General features: G+C 54.0%; 1 protein-coding gene and 1 non-coding gene across 2 annotated transcripts; both read right to left on the bottom strand.

Moving 5' to 3' along the window:
- Positions 1-6,521: 6,521 nt before the first annotated feature.
- Positions 6,522-6,965, bottom strand: LOC123361023 (histone H3-like). Its single transcript, XM_045001298.1, has one exon. It carries the CDS (start codon positions 6,930-6,932, stop codon positions 6,522-6,524), a length of 411 nt encoding a protein of 136 aa, XP_044857233.1. The 5' UTR covers positions 6,933-6,965.
- Positions 6,966-15,607: 8,642 nt separating this feature from the next.
- TRNAR-UCU lies at positions 15,608-15,680 on the bottom strand. Its single transcript has one exon. It is a non-coding gene; the product is annotated as a tRNA-Arg (tRNA).
- Between the last annotated feature and the right edge of the window lie 5,139 nt (positions 15,681-20,819).

Genomic DNA, 20,819 nt, shown 5'->3' with positions numbered 1-20,819 from the left:
TCACTTGATTTTTGCATCTCACACGTGTGGCTTTCTACAGGGGGCCATGATGTTAAAGTTGGGGAATTCAGTCTCTGTACTTCTGGGGGGAGTGTTGCTTTTTTACAGCTGCCTCAGGGCCAGGCACACCGGGCTTTTAGCTGCACCCACGGTCCTTGCCAGGGGCCCCTGCTGAACCCTGGGCGGCTGCACTGCCGTGCTGGGGTGACTCTGCAGGTGGAGAAGCTGCTGTGGAGCAATGTTGAGCAGGTGCAGGAAGGAGACGGGGTCACTATTCACATTCTGAACTGCACAGTTTTCCAAATTTGGGAATAGATTAATAGATTCATAGACTTAAGGTCAGAAGGGACCATTATGATCATCTAGTCTGATCTTCTGCACAATGCAGGCCACAGAATCTCACCCAACCACTCCTGTAACAAACCCCTAACCAATGTCTGAGTTACTGAAGTCCTCAAATCGTGGCTTAAAGACCTCAAGGTGCAGGGAATCCTCCAGCAACTGACCCGTGCCCCACGCTGCAGAGGAAGGCGAATATCCGAGAACAATTCTAAGGGGAAGGTGAATGCAGAGCAATGACACTGGAGGTGCCCAGACCTCCAATGGGGGCAGCGTGGAAATTAATAATGGGAAGATCATTTGCGAAATTAGTCATCACAACAAGCTTTGTCTCTGTTCCTATTTCACGCTGTGGTGTTAGTTAGAGGAATCAGTACAGATTTTTACTATATTAATTAAATACTTAATGTTATTTAACCAAGCCAAAAACTTAGTGTCACTTATTTTTTCTCTCTCCTAGCAAGAACGAATTGAATTTTGTGACTTTCTGGAAAGTGCAGCGAGATTAAATGTGGGGAATTCAGTCTGTGTGTTTGTGAGCTGATGTTTTCCTCTCACAGGTCAGTGCCTGCATTGAAATACCAAGAGGGATCTAAGGGCTGGTGTACGCTGAGCACTTAAGTGACAGAGCGACGTCTCTCAGGGTGTGAAAAACCCACACCCCCAAACCCATAGAGTTAAGGTGACCTAAGCCCTGGTTAGATAGTGCTAAATAAAAGGAAAAATTGTTCTGTCCATGTAGCTATTACAGGGATGGGAAAACCCCGCCAGTCACTGTCTACTCCAAAGTGCTATAGCAGTGCCACAGCAGCATTTTAAGTGTAGACAGAGTGAAAGTAGATCTGGCTCCAGTTTGCACTGTGGATGCTCAGGCACTAAGACTAGAGTAATAATAACAGCAGTGCAGCACTTGCATAGTTGGCAGGATTCAAACCTGCGCAGGGAGACGCCAATGGATTTCTAGTCCATTGCCTTAACCACTCAGCCACAAGTACTTGATATACAGATATTCCACTACATGATGATTCTGTTCTCACTGAATTGTCACTTCAAATTGCTCAGACCAGCTTCCCCAGCACACTCAGGACTGCACATCAGTGTAAGTGTGTCCTTGGCTGAACAGCGAGAATTCCTGCCCATTTCCCTTCCAGCTGGAGCATGATGAGAGTGTGTTTGGTGAACGACATTGCTGTAGATTGTTGTTCATTCCCCACTCTGACAATTCAGACAGTCCCTTTCCTAGTCAAATCTCCAGCACATCGTTCCAATAGCCGGGGGCAGGATTTCTCTGGGGCACTGAGGGCTGGTGCGTGAACTCAGTCTTGCATTCCACCCTTGATGTTTCATGGACTAACAGCAGCAGCAGAAAGAAAGAACTGAGCCAATATCTCCCTGGCAGAGATGCAGGTGCCATGACCCCTCTGTCTGACCGTCGCCACTGCAGGAGAGAAGGGTTCACTGGAATCGAATGCCCTGGCTCAGACCAGAGACACAGGGAAGTTTTGCTGTTCATGGATCTGTGCAAAGGAAATTGTGTCTCTGTGTGAAACTGAGGTCGGAAATGAAACGTCCACATGGTGGCCCAATGCTCTAAGGAAAGTGGGTGAAGGACTCGGGCTGAGAAATGATTTAACAGGGGGTTGTTTCAATTTATTGCCCTGATTAAAATCTATGGCTAAAAGGCAGCCACTGTTGTTAGTACTTGTACCTGTCTTGGGACACCCCAGTGTGTGTCAAGTCCACTGCCTTCACCAGGGGCAGTCAATTATTTTATCAAGTTACAAATTTCTTGGTCAAGGCCTAGACTCCAGAGAAAACAATACACTGCTGATAAGAAGAAGAACATAAAAAGATTTAGCAGCCACCATGGGCATAACTGTCGTGTTTGATGTGTCGTGTTTCACTCTTTATACCTGGCACCACCTCCTTTCCCTTTGGCCTTGTAGTTGACCAAGGGCAAAGCTGAACATCTCCTCAGATACCAGGGAGTGTTTATGTTCATTCCTGCGAGCTACACAGGGGTTTGATGTTGTTGCTTTCAATCCTCTGGCTCTGCCGGGATAAGGAACAATTCAGGCTGTCACTGAACTGAAGGAGGAAGATCAGTTTTTGACAGGGAGAGGGACGCCTCCTCTTAAAGGTGTTTGTCTGGCTGGCAGTCCTGGCTCCCAGGTCTCGCCCGTGGGGTGCCAGCAGTTTTGGGACCAGGTCACTCCCTTGGCCCCACCGGCCGCCCCCAGGCGCTCCCCCCTAGGGGCCCTGGCAGTGCAGTGGAGCTGAGCAGCGTCTGCCTGCTCGCTCCAGTGGCTGCCGGCCCCTCCGCGTGGCAGGGCAGGGCAGGGCTGTGCCTCCGCATGCTGCCCCCGCCCCGAACACCCTTACAGGCAATGAGACGCTTCGGGGGCGGTGTCTGGGGGCAGCAGCACATGGAGGCCCCCCAACCCACCCCGCCTTGTAGCCTCAGGTAAGTGCTGCATCCCTGACCCCCTCCCAGAGCCTGCAATGCCAGCCCCTCCCCAATACCTCCTCCCACTCCCAAACTCCTTCCCACAGCCTGCACCCCGTCCCTCCATACCCCCAGCCCCCAAACTCCCTCCCAGAGCCTGCACCCCCTCCCCCTTCCCACATGCCCCCTCCTGCCTGCCCGCAAGTTCCCACCCAGAGCCTGCAACCCCACGCCTCCTCCTGTTCCCGCTACCCCCTGCCCCAGCCCAGAGCCTGCACCCAGCACCCAAACTCCCTCCCAGAGACCAGCCTCTCACCCCTCTGCACCCAAACTCCCCCCGGAGCCTGCACCCCTCCTGCACCCCAATCCCCAACCCAGAGCCTGCACCCTAGACCTCCTCCCCCCACACAAACTCCCGCCCAGAGCCTTAGGCAGCTGAGGGGCAGAGTTTTGGGGGAAGGGTTCTGGGTGGTATGAGTGACATTATTGGCCCACTTGGAGGACTGGCCTTGGCCCTAAGGTAAATTGTGGTTGAGACCCTGCTTTAAGGGATTGGAGCAATACTGGAGAGACTGACGGGCAGGGAGCTGGGGAGCTGTGTGTGCCCCAAGGAGGGTTGTTGTTGTGCTCTGGTGACACAGAGTGGGGGTGGGGAGTTTGTAAGCTGTGGTGTTTGTATAGAAGAGAGAAAGTTTACTAACCCCCAGGTTAAAAACTGTTCCTGCTCTGGGCTATACATGACACTCTCTGTTGTGAGTGTAGGTCAGTGGGTGAATGTTTCCCTACAGAATAATGGGTTTCTAGTTCCAATCCAAGTGATTCCCTTTAAAAACTTTTTTGAATGAATATAGATTTCCAGACCCATCTCCAGTATGTTCAGGAGTTCGCTGAAGGGGGGTGGGGGGCTTGAAATGAATTTAAACACTCAGCATTTTCCTGTGCAAATGAATAAAGACCTAGCAGAGCTGTCCAGCAGCTGAAATCAGTTCCAGTCCTTGGTGTCTCTAAGGGTATGTCTACACTACCAGATTAGTTCGATTTAACTTAATTTGAATTTGTGGAATCGACCTTACAAAGTCGAATTTGTGTGTCCACACTAAGGACACTAATTCGACTTTGTGAGTCCACGCTAACGGGGCAAGCCTCGACATTGGAAGCTGTGCACTGTAGGAAGCTATCCCACAGTTCCCGCAGTCCCTGCTGCCCATTTGAATTCTGGGATTTCCCCACAATGCATGCTGGGGGGAAAAATGTGTCGAGGGTGGTCTTGGGTAACTGTCATCATTCAATGTGCTTTTGGACATCTCAAGGGGAGATGGAGGAGCTTACTGACTCGCTCGGATCTCAGCGAAACCAATATCCCCATTGTTATTGCAGCTTGCTGTGTGCTCCCACAATCTCTGTGAGAGGAAGGGGGAGACCTTTATGGCGGGATGGGAGGTTGAGGCAAATTGCCTGGCTGCTGATTACACTCAGCCAGACAGCCGTGCAATTAGAAGAGCCCAGCGGGAAGCGCTGTGCATCCGGGAGGCTTTGAAAGCTAGGTTCCTCAGGGAGCAGGGTAACCTGTGACTGTTCAGTTTCTTTACAGAGAAGCTGAACCTGCCCCTGCTTCAGTTACTGTTGACTTTCTTCTGCGGTTACATACCCCGTTCACCACGTTTCCCCCCCTTCCAACACACGTTTAAAAATAAAGTTAATGGAACATTGTTAATAAACAACGTTTTCTTTATTAATGAATTCACGTTAAAGGGTTGAAACAGGGACGCAGACTGTGGTGGGTAGGGTGTGCAGTGATGTTAACACCACTTCTACACTCGAGGAATGACAGGCTCCTACTCCTAGAGCGGTCTGCAGTGCCAGACTGATTGTTTCAACGGAGCCTGCCATCCCTCCTTTTCGGGACTCTGTGTGCAGGGGCTACGTGACCTTGTGGTAGAGGAGGACGGTTACAGATTCCCCTGCTGCGTGGCTCTGTGGTCCGGAACAAGGACCACTGCATAAGTTCTGTAACCGCCCTCCCATGCCACAAAGTCACGTACCCCCCACCCACACAGAACATGGAAAACACCTCCCAGACCGACCAGGGTGCCTACTGACTGCACTGTGTGTGTGACCTGCTGTTGATCCTGCCCCCGTGTCTGTACCCTGGTAAAGGTGACTGTCCTATGCAATTACCAACCCCCTTCCCCCCCTCCCCTTCACAGACAGTCTTCTGTAGAAAAACTTGACGGAAATAGTAATTAACAGCAAACTACTTTTAATAATCAACTACACAGTTAGGGGATGAAACTGGGATTGGGGCTTCGGTGAGCCAGGAAGGGAAGGACTTCTCAACATTTAGGGAATGAGAGCCTTCTTATACTTGTGCACTCTGTAGGGGTGCAGTGACAGTTTTCACGGCCCCTGTCGCCCCTCCTTCTTGTTACTTTGGGTGAGGGGGGTTTGGGACTTTGTGGCGGGGGAGGGCGGTTGCAGATACAGTGCAGGGGGGCTCTGTCCTGCTGTCTGCGGTCCTGCAGAACATCCACAAGGCGCCGGAGCATGTCAAATTTTCCCTGGGCATTTCCTGTGTTGCTGGTCAGAACATCCAAGCTCGGACTGCTGTCCAGAGCATCAACAGAGTGGTGCACTGTGGGATAGCTCCCAGAGCTACTAAGGTCGATTTCCATCCACACATAGCCTAATTCGACATAGCCATGTCGAATTTAGCGCTACTCCCCTTGTCGGGGAGGAGTACAGAATTCGAACTAAAGAGCCCTCTAGGTCGAACTAATTAGCTTCCTGGTGTGGACGGGTGCACGGTTAAGTCGAATTAATGCTGCTAAATTCAACATAAACTCCTAGTGTAGACCAGGCCTAAGAGGGACACTCAGTAGCTGAGGCATGTGCGACACCTCTGTGGTGAGGACAGGTGAAAAAATGCTGGATTCAATGAAAGCTGAGACCGTAGGAGGGGAAGGTGAACGGCGGCACCACACAGGGTCATTACACTCAGACACGGGGCTTCACTGTCACCTCCCCTGAGTTTTCCATCATTTCTATCCTAAGGAACACACCCTCCCCCTCCTCCACACACTGTCACACACAAGTTTCTCCCCTTGAGCCCAGTCCAACCCTCCCACTCCCCCACTCCACGGGACACAGCCTCTCGGTGACTCACCCAGATGGGGGCTTGTCTCTGCATCTCCCCAACAGGGGAGCAGAGAGCCAAAAGGGCCATAGGAGACCAGTGGAGCTAGGCAGGGATAGAAAAGACTTCCCCTCCCTTCCCTTCTCAAGAGTCTTGTTAATCTCACCCATGGGACATTCCAGCACCAGGTGGGCTCAAAGCACCAGCCTTCCCCTGAGCAACGGAAGGGGGAACCAGCTCTATCACATGGAAGGAGGCTCCCCACCACTGCTGCTGCCATCCTGCAGCCTTTAATATGGATTTGTTTTAGCTAATGCAACCCTCCCCCCACACTCTGCTAATCCATCCATGAAACAAGGAGACAAGCTCCTGAAAGCAGGGTCCAGTGGTGCAATGGGTTAGTGCCCAGTACTTACAGAGCAGTGCTGAGTGGAGTCATGCTGAGGTTGTGAGTTCAAACCTCACCTACAGCACTAGTTTCCTTTAAGCAAATAGCTTCTGCCAATCACTTTTCCCTGCAGAAAATACAATTGCAGCTCAGAAGACACCAAGGTCCCCTTGCTTTACAGAGAGTTTTCGTTACTAGAAGCTGAAGGGCAGCCTTTAAGCTCTCTCGCCTCGGATACGCCGGGCTAACTGGATGTCCTTGGGCATGATGGTGACCCTCTTGGCATGAATAGCGCACAGATTGGTGTCTTCAAAGAGCCCCACCAAATAGGCTTCGCTGCCCTCCTGCAGGGCCATAACAGCCGAGCTCTGGAAGCGCAAGTCGGTCTTGAAGTCCTGGGTGATTTCACGCACCAGGTGCTGGAAGGGCAGCTTGCGGATGAGCAGCTCAGTGGATTTCTGGTAGCGGCGGATCTCTCGCAGGGCAACAGTGCCGGGTCGGTAGCGATGAGGCTTCTTCACTCCCCCAGTGGCAGGCGCGCTCTTCCGGGCAGCTTTAGTAGCCAACTGCTTACGGGGGGCTTTGCCGCCGGTGGATTTACGGGCAGTCTGCTTGGTCCTGGCCATTTTCAACAACTCACGGTATTGCTTTACAGAGAGCAGGGCAGATTCCACAGATCTACCAGGCTCTGCTCTCCACCAGCCGCCTGTGTCAGGAGGGGTCGAGCAGAGCCCAGAGCACTGCCCCCGACTCCCCCTCAGTCTTTGCTCCCCAAACCACCTGTGTGCTCACCCTCTTCGCTGTGAGACTCAAACTCTGCCTGGCTTTCTGTATGTTGGGGTTTTTTGTTGTCTGTCGTGTTGATGTGCATGTGGGTCCTGTGTGATTTTTGTGGATGCCATATAGTTTTTTTTGTGTGTGTGTGTGTGTGTGTGTGTGTGTGTGTGTGTGTGTGTGTGTGTGTGTGTGTGTGTGTGTGTGTGTGTGTGTGTGACTTTTGCATGCAGATTGTTTTTTGCTAAGTATTCTTTTGGTATGTGGTTTTTGTGCTTTCTTGTTGTGGGCTTTTGCTGTATTTTTTGCTGTGGATTTGTTCTTTCTATGTTTTGTGTGGCTTTCCCTTATGTGTATATGGCTCTGTGTGCTGTGTGGATTTGGTTTTTGTTTATGTCTGTGTGGGCCTGTGCAGTCTGTGATGGTCTCTTTCTCTCTAGTTGTCTCTCTGTTTGTATCTTCATGTGTAAATTCACTGAAACTTTTCAAACTCTCCACAGCTTTGCCAATTTTCACCAGGAATTTTACTCATTAACAAATTCTCACTTGTTCCCTACCAGTTGGTGACCATTGCCCCAGGGGCATGTCAGTCTCAGGGTCCTGATTTCCCATTGACCCTTCCCCCTTCTATTGGGACTGGGAACTAGCCAACCAAAAATACCCCACTCAGTTTTAGTAAAGGCCCAACAGTCCCTTACACAAGCTGGGCTTGTGAGAGAGGGAGAGCTCAGTGGTTTGAGTATTGGCCGGCTAAACCCAGGTTTGTGAGCTCAGTCCTTGAGAGGGCCATTTAGGGATCTGGGATAAAAATCTGTCTCTGGATTGGCCCTGCTTTGAGCAGGGGGTTGGACTAGATACCTCCTGAGGTCCCTTCCAACCCTGGTATTCTATAATAGGGTCACCAATGTTCAGAGAAACTAGCACAAGCTGGTCCCATGGTGAAATGGTTGGCATGCTGAAATCTGAGTTCAAATCTCAGTGGGACCTTGTGGTAAATCCCTGGAGATCCAAGTGCTTTCCTATCTCCAGCTGTCTAAGAATGAGTTGTTTACCTTGTGCTGAGTGACTCATCCCCACTGGAGCCAGGTCTTTGGTTGGAATGGGGTCTAGAAGTGGCTATGGTTTGACTGGGTGTTTGGGATTTCTGATGCCCACAAGTTTGGCCCTTGTGCTTTCTACCACACGTTTCCTCTTGCCCACCTGGCACTTGAAGAAAGGAGTGTCAGGGCCAGGTTTCATAGTCAGGGAAAGGCAGGAGGGAGGCAGAGTCCCAGGCTGGAGCCCAGCACCTCTCCTCCTCTGGGCACCTAGGACAGAGGTAGCTGGTGCAGACATCTCCAAGGGAAAGCTTAAAAGCCACAGAGCAACCAAGGGTAGGGCAAGAGGAGGGGAGAACCATGCCTATGTGTGGTCAGCAGACAGCCACAGAGACACCCAGCCAGGCTGCTCCCTGCTCCCTGGCATGCCAAACACCCACTGAAAACCACCCACAGCCAGCTGCTGATGCTCTGTGGCCAACATCAGAAGATGGTAGGAAAGCAGGGCCAGCCCCCCTGGTGGGGCCTCTTACCATCAGGGGCAGCTCTATAAATTAGGCCGCCCCAAGCAGCGTGGCACGCTGCGCCGCCCTTCCCCAGTCCCGCGGCGGGTCCCCTCTTCCCGCGGCTCCGGTTGAGCTCCCGCAGGCATGCCTGCGGCAGCTCAAGCGGAGCCGCGGGAAGAGGGGACCCGCCGCAGTCATGCCTGCGGCAGGTCCGCTCGTCCCGGGCTCCGGTGGACCTCCTGCAGGCATGCCTGCGGGAGCTCAACCGGAGCCAAATGCCACCCCCCTGGGAAAGGGCCGCCCCACGCGCCTGCTTGGCGCGCTGGGGTCTGGAGCCGGCCCTGCTTACCATTCCCACTCCAGGTGCTCACTTTGGCAGTGGGGCAGGAGATTTTACCCCAAGAGGCTTTTCCCCAGCTGGCGAGAAGCAGAGAAACATCCAGGCTCCAAAGGTACTATGTAGCAAGTACCCTCCAGCACAGGGACAGGCGCACACTTGGAAGAGGGAAACTGCTCCACACGCTAGCCCGGGCAACCGCCCATTTTCTTTGGCAAGTCAGGAATGGCAAAGGCGAGACTGGAAGCACCTGGGGCTCATGCCCCAGCCTTTGTGACGCCCAACCCCCAACTCCTTCCCGGGGCTCTAGCTGAAGCCAGAGCATTGGCCTGAGCGGCCAAGAAGAGGTTCCAGCCCTGAAGGGAGCAGGACTTTCAGCACAAAGGTAAAATTGCACCAGCACAACCACGAAGGGACTCGAACCCTCAGTCGCCTGACCCAAAGTCAGACGCCTTATCCATTAGGCCACGTGGTCACAGGAACAAAACCTTTCCAAGCACTTATTTGGAAAAGGCAGACACTGTGTTTCTCAGGTCCTCTACTGAGTGGGGCCGAGACTCTCTGGGCACAAGAAGTCGAGTTCCCAGCGAGATGTGAGACAATTCTCTGGAGCCAGGTACAGGACTTTGGCAGGGAGGCTCTGGCATGAGGGATTGGGGTGCAAAGGATGGACCGGCTGTCTAGGTGCTTAGATTTGGTCTCACTGAGGAGAAGGAGGAATCCTGCTGTTAGGCAGTGGCTGTGGAGAAAACGTGGGCTGTCCAGGCTGCTCCGGTCTCCTTCTTCCAGCTCCTCATCTGGCTGAGCTGCTCCACCGGTCTGGACAAGTCCTCTGCATGCACAGCAAATAGCTCAAGAGCCGTTTCTGCCCAAACCTGTGCTGGGGGGTGAGCTTCTGTCTTCCTTGTCCCATCCACGCTAGAGCAGACCACTAGATTGAGAGAGACAGTCAACAATGATTAAGGCCAAGATTATATAAAGGGGGGGTCACAGAATTTGTGACTTTCAGAGATCTCAGTGACATTTTCCACCTCAGCCCTGGGGCAGCAAGACTGGAGCTGTCGGCCGGTGGGGGCCCCACAGCTATCAGCCACCAGTGGCGGAAGGGGCTCCCACAGGCCCATGCCACCACCGATGGACCCCACAGCTCCCAGCTACTGTGGGTGGATCCCAGAGCTCCCAGCCACCACATGGGAAAGGGGGACCCTGGAGCTTCTCGCGGGCGGCGCTGCGCTCTGAGCGCATGAGGCCCTGGCGGCTCCGCCCCGCATCACTGTTAGACAACATCACCAATGGGAGATGAGCCTGTCAGAAACGTCAGTTGGGGAGGGCCCAATGGGAGACGAGCTTTCAGAGACCCGCCCCGCACGAGGGCCAATGGGAGATCAGCTGTCAGAAAACACTAGACAGGCCGGCACCAGCCAACCAGGAACCGCCCCTCATCTCAAGGACCCAGACAGCCCCGCCCCCACCTGTCCTCTGCCCCACAGCAGCAGCCAGCACCGGGTGGCTTGTGTAACGCCCCACAGCAACCCCCAAACCAGAGTCTCAATTCCCCTCCCCCACCACTGCTCTTCATTAGGTAACAAGAACCCCACCCAGAGACCAAAAAAGAGGAAAAACTTTCTGCTTCCCACAACCTTCTACCTTCCTTCTTCTGCCCCCCCCCCCCGGCCCCCCGCAGCCGCTTCCCCATGTTGGCCACACGCTCCCAGCTCAGGGTGACCACACACCCCATCGGGGCAGGCTCTGCTCAGCCCGGCTCCCCACAGCCTGCACTAAACCTGTGAGGCCCAACCCCAAAACTAACTCATATTTTACCCCAATGGTCTCAAACTGCCGCTTTTAATATATGCAAATAAGGTGCTGCCACACACAGGCCACGCCCCAGCTCTCCAGTGGATCCACCCGGCAGAGAACCAGGTGATATTTAAATTAGCCAGGATGTCGCTCAGTCATTTCCCTCTGCTCCCAGCAGGTGGCGCCGGAGAGCTCCGAGCTCGCTCACTTCCCTTTCTCGCGTCGGCTTCAGCCCCCGGGTTACAAACGCACCAACCGGGGAGCAGGAGTGCAGGGCTGCTCCAGGGTGACCAGATGTCCCGTTTTTAAAGGGACAGGCCGGTCTGGGAGGACTTTTTCTTATATAGGGGCCTATTATCCCCCACCCCTCGTCCCGTTTTCCACAGTTGCTTCAAGGTCACCCTCTGGGGCTGCTCTGCGGGGACGGACTTGCACACTTGGGATGTTAGTGCAAAAAACTTCTCCTGGGCTGAGTAAAGGGCAGAGACCTGCCCTCAGCCTGCCCTGAGTGGGGGTCACCCAAACCGACCCTCACTCGCCAGGCAGGTGTCACCCTTCTGCCTGGGGGAAAGGCAACACGCCCCCACTCCCCAGCTCTGTGTGGGCGGAGAGCCATTGAGAACTTCTATTAAAAGGGAAAGAGAATCAAGCCTGAGTTTGGGAAAACCCCACAACCACATTCAAATCTACGCTCATCAGCAAACCCCCCACCCCAGAGTATGCTGGGCAGTGCTGTGCCTCAGTTTCTCACCTTGCGGTGTGACAGGCCAATCCAATGTTCCTTTAACAGACCCCTCCGCTCTCCTCCCCCCAACCCCCACTCCCCTTGGGCAGCAAAGCCCCAGGGGTGGGGGAGGGAGGGGAAGGCATCAAGAGAAACCTCAGCTTCTGCTGCCGACTCTCCCTCAACTGGCTCTCGGTTTGCCCTGTTCACTCTGCGTCGCTGCCGCTCCACGGCATTGTCCTTCACCCTGCTGCTGAGAGCTCCTGTGTCGCCACTTCCCCTGCTGCCCCCTGCCTGTCTCCTGCAGCCTCTGCGCGGCCACCTAGTGGGGGAACCTCGCTACAAGTGCAGCCTGGGCAGCCTCTGTCATTGCAACACCATGGGCAGGGCGTGAACCACCAGCTGGGGGAGACTAGTGCCCTGCCCCGCCCCTTCCGTCTGAGGCCCCGCCCCTTCTGCAAACACCTCTGTGCCCAGCGTACACCAGCCCTTAGATCCCTCTGGGTATTTCAATGCAGGCACTGACCTGTGAGAGGAAAACATCAGCTCGCAAACACAGAGACTGAATTCCCCACATTTAATCTCGCTGCACTTTCCAGAAAGTCACAACATTCATTTAATTCTTGCTAGGAGAGAGAAAAAAATAAGTGACACTAAGTTTTTGGCTCAGTTAAATAAAATTAAGTGTTTAATTAACATAGTAAAAATATGTCCTGATTCCGCTAAATAACACCACAACGTGAAATAAGAAGAGACAAATCTTGTCAGTGACGACTAATTTCACAAATGATCTTCCCTTTATTAATTTCCACACCGCCCCCCTTGGAGGTCTGGGCACCTCCAGTGTCACTGCTCTGCATTCACCTTCCCCTTAGAATTGTTCTCGGACATTCCCAAATTTGGAAAATTGTGCAGTTCACAATGTGAATAGTGACCCCGGCTCCTTCCTGCACCTGCCCTACATTGCTCCACAGAAGCTTCTCCCCCTGCAGAGTCACCCCCGCACTGCATGGCAGCCGCCCAGGGTTTTGCTAAAATTAATAATACAGAGTTTGGAGGAAAGGAAACATTTGTGAGTTGTGGAAATAGCAAAAGGCAACAGTTGTGGTGTTACAAGAAGGCAGGTTTTGGTTTAATAATAAAACCCAGTTATATAAATGTAACTGTATGTGCAGCTCTGTGCATGCACGTTGGATGGAAGCTTAGTAATTAAATTATACAAGAGGGTCAGGTAAAGTGGCTACTACCACCGCTGTGTTTTGTCCCGAGAAGCCTTTACAGCCATTCTGAGGGGAAATGGGCCCTTTGCCCACAGAAATGGTCTATAGGGGACGGCTGCAGGAAGCAGGCGGAGAGATAATCTCATCAAAACTATTTGACTCCTGGGCAATGTAAGCAAAATCACTAAAGGAATGTCCGGGGTTTCTATTGGCACTTAACGTGCCTGCCCCTAGCTGGCTCTGGTTGTACAAGATGGACGTGTAATCGGGGTACAGTTGTGTAAAAAAAAATTATTGCAGTGCAAGGCCTGTTAGACAAAACAAAATGTTGTGTGTAATTGTGTAAGGTTTTAAAAACCTAAACTGAGACTTATGGTTTGTAATATAATGTTATGAAGGTTAAACTATGGAAGGAATGTGCATTTTCCCAGGACGTGTGCAGTGTATATTAGAGAAGGGGTAAAAGAAATGCAAACAAAACATGGTACTTAATTCAAACCCCATTAGGGCTCCAAAGGGAGCCACAATAGGTTGAGGTTTCTTTTTCAGATCTGTGTGTTTTGAAGCAGAAGATGAAAGTGGAAAGTAAACAGAACTCGGGTGGAAATTGATTGTGTCCCTTTTAAGACAGTCTCTGAGCTGCTGATGGCTTTGGATCCAAAAGCCAAGCCCGAAAGCTGGTGTGAATGCAAATGACCTAGCTGATGGGGGAAGGAGAGAACTGCCCATCAGTGGCAGCACAAAGGAGCTGCAAATAATAAATACATCTGGTCAGCAAACAAGCTACTGGAAGACTCAGATTGTGGCCCTCCAGGAAAGGGAGGTGAAAAAACTAGTCAAGCCTGAAAATAAGGGGGACAGGTTAATCCTAAGGAGTGTGTGTGTGTATGTACAGTGCTAAAGCTAAATCTAAAGCTGTCTCTCAGCTATTACCTGAGGATAAACTTAAAGCTTGGTACAGCAGAGAAACTATTGCAAACTGGGTCTGTTGTACAAGAGGGGAAACTGAGGCACGCCACCTCATGAATTTCATAAATGACCCGCGAGTGGGGTAATTCACTATCTGACTAGAGAACAAAACAAGGACAGCCTGGAGGTAATTCTTCTGTTTTTTTCCTGCAATTAGCAAGGAAATTTGTAAAAGGAAGTGGTATTATTATTATTAAGCACTAATCTGTCCCCACCGGGGATGTGTGGAAATTGTTTCTTTTGTTTTTAAGACACTCTACAAGCAAGCTGGTGCCAGCAAAAGACTAACCCATAATACCATGAATCTATGTTTTGTGTTGTTTGTCTGTGGTGTTAGTCTTGTTGTTAGCATTGTTGTGTTTCAATGCACAGAAAACCTCATGACGTGGGTGGGGGTGGCTTCAAAAGGCTGACCTGGGGGAAGATGTGTGTGGAAATTCAAAATGCTCGACCAGGAGGCCAGCACCTGTGTAATAGCTACCGTGGTATCTGGAAGTGAATCGGCAGCTAAGGTGGGCCCCACGAGCCCAATGGGAATAATGAAAAGGGGATTTGCTTGCTGGGAATCAATGGAGGGGTGTGTAAAATGGTGTAAATCCAGAGAAGATGTTTGAATGTGCCCCTCCCTGATGGCCATGGAGGAGCACACCCAATGGCCCATGGCAAGGGGTGGACAATTGGGTGTACTGTGTATGAGGTGTTTTGCTGGAAATGTACATATTACTGGGGGCACAATTACACCAGCCCCTAACCAAATTCCACACTACACACTGCTCTCTGGGCTTTGGCGCACAGATAGATCTGTGACTCTTACTGCTGTGAATAATCGAACCAGTGCATACAGCCTGATTCCACACCATGAGGTTAAGTTGGTTTGGACAATAACCCATTTCTCTGTGGACATTCAATGGACTTATGAAATGGACAAAAGCACGAAAACCTGCAGTGGCAGCGTGTGCAACTGCCAGCAACTGGACATGTTAAGAGCTTGACCCCGTCAAAGGAGGAGAGGAGGTGTTTCGGTGGTGGCCAGGATGTTGGACCATGCGGCAGTGCTCAGGTCTCTCGGTGTTGCTGTGGATTATTACAGCGGCTGGTGTATTGCTAAGTATACTTGTGTTACGTTGCCTATGGAAATAACCTAGAAGTAATGGAGTAAGCCCCTCCCCTCTGTACTAGACAACCTGGACCCAACCTTCCCGGGCCCACTATAGTGGGAAGTCTGGAACGCTAATTGGAACAGGTGTGGCACGCCCGTACGAGAGAAGGTGCAGGGCACTGTACTATGCAAGGGGCAGTGGGACAAATGGAATATCAACACCTTGCACCTTGATGCCTGGCCCTATCAGGAAATGTGTCACCACATGTCCTATGCTTTGCTAAGGGGGAGAATGGGAACAGGGACACAGGCAAGGCTCTGTGGCGTCAGGGCTGGGATGGGGACACTGAGGAAGGAAACTGGAATCATTGCTCGCTGGAAGTTCAATCCAATAAACATCTCACTGTTTGCACCTTCGGACTTTGGGTATTGCTGCTCTGTGTGTACGCAAGAAGGACCCGGTAATGGGATGGTGAAGGGATAAACCCTCTAACACTAACTAACACCTAACACACATTTGAACCTCTTCTTCTCACACCCTTGCTCATTCTCAGGGGCTGCTTTGTCTCCAGACAGATCCATTCTCTTTCAGAACAGCCTTGCTCTTTCCCTCTGTTTCACTCACTGAGGTGTGGGAGTAAACACTCCCCTTCCCTCTAGTCTCAAACACTAGTATTAAGTGTTTGCTACTGATGGGTTTAGAAAGCATTTGTCAAGGTGCCATTTCTGGGGGATTGTTCCCAAGATCCAGTATTTTGTGTTCAAACATCTTCCAGATTCCTTGGTGAAAATAAGACCAAGGTTTCCTTGCAATATACAGGAAAAGGCAGTTTTTCACCCCAGATGGGACTTGAACCCACAATCTCTGACTTAGAAAGCCATTGCCTTATCCATTAGGCCACTGGGGCCCTGATGGAAGAATGGAAATTCCATCTCATAAATGCATATTTCTCATATTAACTTGGAAGCCAAATACCCTTTTTCTGCACCTTACAGAAATGTCTGCATCCCCTGGCAGTGAGGCTACTGGGCAGGTCGCTTACAGAGCTGAGCACCACCTTTCTGCCAGCCATCTTTAGAGAAGAAGGCTCTTTCCCCTGACAGCCACACACACAGCGCTGCCTAGCGCCCCGAGAGCCTCCCTCGTGTTTTCCCGCAGCAGCCGCCTGCCGGTGTGGGTGGGAAAAGGGGACCAGGAAGCAGTGCGGCCTCATTCCAGGACAGGAGGCCCTCACCACACCCAGGCCTGCCTCTTGCCTTCAGCCCAGGTAGCCAGAGGTGCCAGGGAGCTCTCTGGCAGGTTGCTGCTTTGCTTCAGCTATCTCTTGCCTTGGGGCTCTGTTGGTCACTGGCTTGCTAGAAGGCCCAGCGGAGAAAGAAACAAGCACACGAGTAGCAGATGATGGTTTTGATCCATTGACCTCTGGGTTACGGGCCCAGCATGCTCCCGCTGCGCCACTCTGCTAGCTCTTCACCCCCCTTGCCACTATCCAGATTAGTGCCTTACGCGCTCTCGCGTTGGCAGGCAGATGCAGGGCCGCCCAGAGGATTCCGGGGTCCCGGGGTCTTCGGCGGCGGGGGGGCCCTTCCGTTCCGGGACCCGCCGCCAAAGTGCCCCGAAGACCCGCGGCGGGAGCCCCCCGCCGCCGAATTACCGCCGAAGCGGGACCCGCCGCCCGGTCTTCGGCGATAATTTGGTGGCGGGGGGGGTGTCCCCGCCGCGGGCCTTCGGGGCACTTCGGCGGCGGGACCCGGAACAGAAGGGGCCCCCCGCCGCTGAAGACTGGGCTGCGCTTCGACGGCGGCGGGTCCCGCTTCTCCCCCCCCCAGCCTGGCCCCGGCCGCCGCCCTTTCTCTCCCCCGCCCCGGCCTGGCCCCGGCCGCCCTTTCGCCCCGGCCGCCGCTTCTCCCCTGGCCTGGCCCCGGCCTAGCCCCGGCCGCCGCTTCTCCCCCGCCCGCCTGGCCCCCGCCCCCGCCCCCGCTTCTTCCCCCCGTCCCCGGCTTTTCCCCGGCCCCGGCCTCGGCCTCTTACCGAGCGCGTCGCCGGCGGGGCCTGAGCTCCGTCCCACTCCGAGCCGCGTGGTGAGGGGGCGGGGCTGTGAGCTCCACGCCGAGCGGAGGCAGCTGCCCCGCCCCCTCCCCACGGCGCTCTGAGCGGGGCAGGGCTCAGGCCCCGTTGGAGCTCCCAGCCCCGCCCCCTCACCACGCGGATCGGGGCGGGGCTCAGGGGCTCGGCTGGAGTCTCGGCGCTTGATGCGCCGAGGCTCCAGGAGAGGGGCGGAGGCGGGAGCCTCCGCTCTTCTCTTGGGGGCCCCTGCGGAGCCCGGGGCCCGGGGCAAATTGCCCCCTTTGCCCCCCCCTCTGGGCGGCCCTGGGCAGATGTGCAAGCTGCTAGGCAGCTGCCCTGGTCACAGGATTTTACAGCTTCTACAGGGTAAAAGGGATCTATTTGGGGTTTGGATCCCATTGGGAGCTGGGTAGCTGAGTGCCGGAGACGGGAGCACCTTGTGAGGGACGAGGTTCAGACTTGGATCTGTCTGGCTCAATCTGCCCCCTCGCTGTGTTAGCAGACTAAAACCCGGAGCAAACACACACCCCTCGCAGAGAAACAGGAGCCTGGATCTTGAACAAATATCAACAAAAAAGAAAAGGAGAGCACGTCGACAGCCCAGTGCAGGGTGGAGCCAATGGGCTGTTCGGATCACGCAGCTCTCACCGTGTGCTCAATGTGGGCAATTCCCTGACCCAGGGCAGAGGATATTGGAAACTGAACAGCCAGAGCTTGCACGATAAAGGAGCAGGGGGTGAGGCCTGGCGGTGTTGGCAGAACGGGAAAGCATCAGAGGGTTCTATGGTAACTAGGGGGATTGGTGGGAGTCGGTGAGGGAGGAGTTGGCGGCTTTGTTCCGGTGGCCTGGGAAACACCACAACATTAAAGAAACCAACAGTGCCAAGTCCTGCAGCGTCATCTTTGGGATTTCCACAAGAGCATCCAGGCAGGGGAGCCCAGGACCGCCCCAGGGGGGGGGCAAGAGGGGCAATTTGTCCCGGGCTCCTGGAGCAGGGTCCTTCACTCGCTCCAGGGGCCCCGGAAAACTCTTGTGGGGCCCAGGCCCCCGGAGCTTCTTCTGCTCCCGGGATGGAAGGACCCCCCACTGGCGAATTACCGCTGAAGACCCGGCTGCACTTCGGCGGTGGGTTCCGCTTTGGCGGTAATTCGCTGGCAGGGGCACTTCGGCGGCGGTTCCCGGAGCAGAAGGACCCCCCCCCCCGCCGCCGAATTACCGCTGAAGCAGGGGCCGCCCACCGCCAAAGACCCCAGGCCCCTGGAATCCTCTGGGCGGCCCTGGGGGAGCCAGTCAGCATGTGACTGTACGACTGGATGAAACGACAGCTGGCCAAGTTCCAGGAGATGAGGCTGCAGCTGGCTGATATGAGCAGAAGCACCGAGTGAAGGCTTCCCTGACATTTTTGCAGCCTGCAGGGAATGGAGACAAAGCAGGGGGATGCAGGGACTCAGGGCAGGACCCACGGATCTGGTAGAGCAGGACTATAGTCGCTGGAGGAGGAGAGAGAGTCCTGCGAGAGGAAGCCGCTGGTGGGAAGCAATAAGTGCAGAGTGCAAACCAGCCAGCTAAGAGTCACAGGGGTCTAGAAAGAAACATAGCAGCAGGTCCCATGGTGTAATGGGCAGTACTCAGGACTTTGAATCCTGGAATCTCAGTTCAAATCTCAGTGGGCCCTCCTGGACACATGTTGTTTTGCTGCAAAGCCCTGGAGCTCAATGTATTTGGCTACCTTCTCTCAGGGTGAACTAGAGTGAGGTTTTTTCCTTCTTGCTGGGTGACTGATGCCCACTGCAGATAGGTCTTTGGTCTGGCTGGTTCAATGGGCTGGCGGCTATAGGTTGGGGTCCTAGAACTTAACACTCCGGCTCGAGAGTCCTGTGGGTTGACCATATGGTTGTTTCTCGCTGCTTCATCTGATGTCCACAACTTTGGTCCCTGCAGCTGCCACACGCTTCCTCTTGTCCACCTGGCACTTGAAGAAAGGAGGGCCAGGGCCAGGCTTCATAGTCAGGGCTAGGCAGGAGGGAGGAAGAGTCCCAGGCTGGAGCCCAGCACCTCTCCTCCTCTGGGCACCTGGAGCAGAGGCAGCTGGTGCTGACAGCTCTAAGGGAAGGCTTAAAAGCCACAGAGCAACCAAGAGCAGGGCAAGAGGAGAGGAGAACCATGCCTATGTGTGGCCAGCAGACAGCCACAGAGACACCCAGCCAGGCTGCTCCCTGCCATGCCAAACCCCCACTGAAGACCACCCACAGACCAGCATTCGTTCTACGGCTGGCCAGCATCACAAGGTGATTGAAAAGCAGGTGGGGCCTCTGACCGTTCCCACTCAAGGGGCTCCTTTTGGCGGTGGGGCAGGAGACATTTCCCCCAAGAGGCTCTTTCCCAGCTGCTGAGAAGCACAGAAGTACCCGGCGTTTGCTCTTGCGGTGAAAGGGGTTAATACATTTAGGCGGCCTGGCTAGCTCAGCTGGCAGCACCTCTGGCTCCTACTCTGAAGGTTGAAGTTACAATTCCCTGTCTGGGTGCTTGGGGCTCCTCTTCAACAATGCAACACACAATCTGCTTAAGCCCCCACCCAGTAACCTGGGGAAACTAACCCTGGCCACTGGGTGCCTCTAAGAGGTGATACTTTCCCCACTCACACGCACTGAATGTAGAAAAGAAACTTTAAGAAAAAGGAGGAAAATCACCTTGTATTAACTTGGGAAAACACCACAATCATAACACAACACCATGAGCAAAACACCCGCCCCACAGTGCGCTGGGCAGTGGCCTTTTGCCTCGGGCTCCTAAATCCAGACTCCAGAAGCTCTGTGGATGTGCCCCTCCCTTCTCTGCACCTCACCCACAGCTGCTGCCCTGGGTCAGTGAAAACCCAGAGTTCACCTCTCACCTCCTGGGGGGAAAGCCCCTTTCTCCCTCCGCTGTCTGGCCACATTGCCGGCCACTTGCCGTTCCCCCCTGTCACTGCTCTGCTGGGCACCCTCTCTGCTCTGGGACATCTTGTGGTCCCACCAGGAGCGGAACAGGCTCCCTAAAAGCAGGGCCGCCCAGAGGATTCGGGGGCCTGCGGCAAAGCGGGGGAGTGGACATAAAAAAAGGAGCCACCCGCTGCGACGCTTGTACTCACTGGGCGGCATCCGAGTCTTCAGTGGCGACGGGTCCTTCACTTGCTCCGCATCTTCGGCAGCACTGAAGGACCTGCCGCTGAAGTGTCGCCGAAGACCCAGACTGCTGCCGGGTGAGTAAAACTTAAAAAGGCGCCTCTAGCCAGGGGAGGGATTCTTGGCCAGGGCTTGCGGGGCCCCTGCGGGGGCGGGGCCTGGAGCAAATTGCCCCACCTGCCCCCCCCAGGGTGGCCCTGCCTAAAAGTAGCGGCCACCAGAGCCCGAACAGTAGCCCCACCCCTTCCACTCGAGGCCACGCCCCTGCACCACCCCTTCTCCCCAAGGACCCGCTCCTACGCTGCCTCTTCCCCCAAGACCCCACCTCACTGCTCTCCGTCCCCTCCCCACCCTCACTCCCCTTACGGTCATTACAAAGTGGCAAGGCAGAGCCCTCCCATTTTTAAAAGTCCTGGGGTGTTGTTCCCCCCTGTTCAGGCACCCCTGGGGCCCTGCACTTCACACAGCTCTCCCTGATTTCAGCTGTGAGTGAGGGAGCCTCACTGCTAGCGCAGACTGGGCAGTTTCTTGCATGAGAGACACTGTCCCAAAGCAGGACTAATGCTTAGAGCTGGTTATCAGTGATTTCAGATCTGTTGGTCTACAGCAAGACTCTCCATTGAGTCTTAACCAGCTCTGTTATTACACAGGGAAGAACAAAAGGGTCAAATGGTGCCTGGAAGCCTTAAGAAGAATCCACCCCACCAAGTAAAACACTTGTTGCTACCTGCTCTCAGCTCCAATGTGAATGTTTTGGGGGGTCACTACTTGGTTTTATCAACCTAGGGGACTGGAAGAACAGCAATTAACAGGT

The sequence above is a fragment of the Mauremys mutica genome, unplaced genomic scaffold (assembly GCF_020497125.1).
Source record: "Mauremys mutica isolate MM-2020 ecotype Southern unplaced genomic scaffold, ASM2049712v1 Super-Scaffold_100350, whole genome shotgun sequence".
NCBI classification, from domain to species: domain Eukaryota; kingdom Metazoa; phylum Chordata; order Testudines; family Geoemydidae; genus Mauremys; species Mauremys mutica.
The sequence above is the reverse complement of the archived record's forward strand: the minus strand, read 5'-3'. Positions and strand labels throughout refer to the sequence as shown.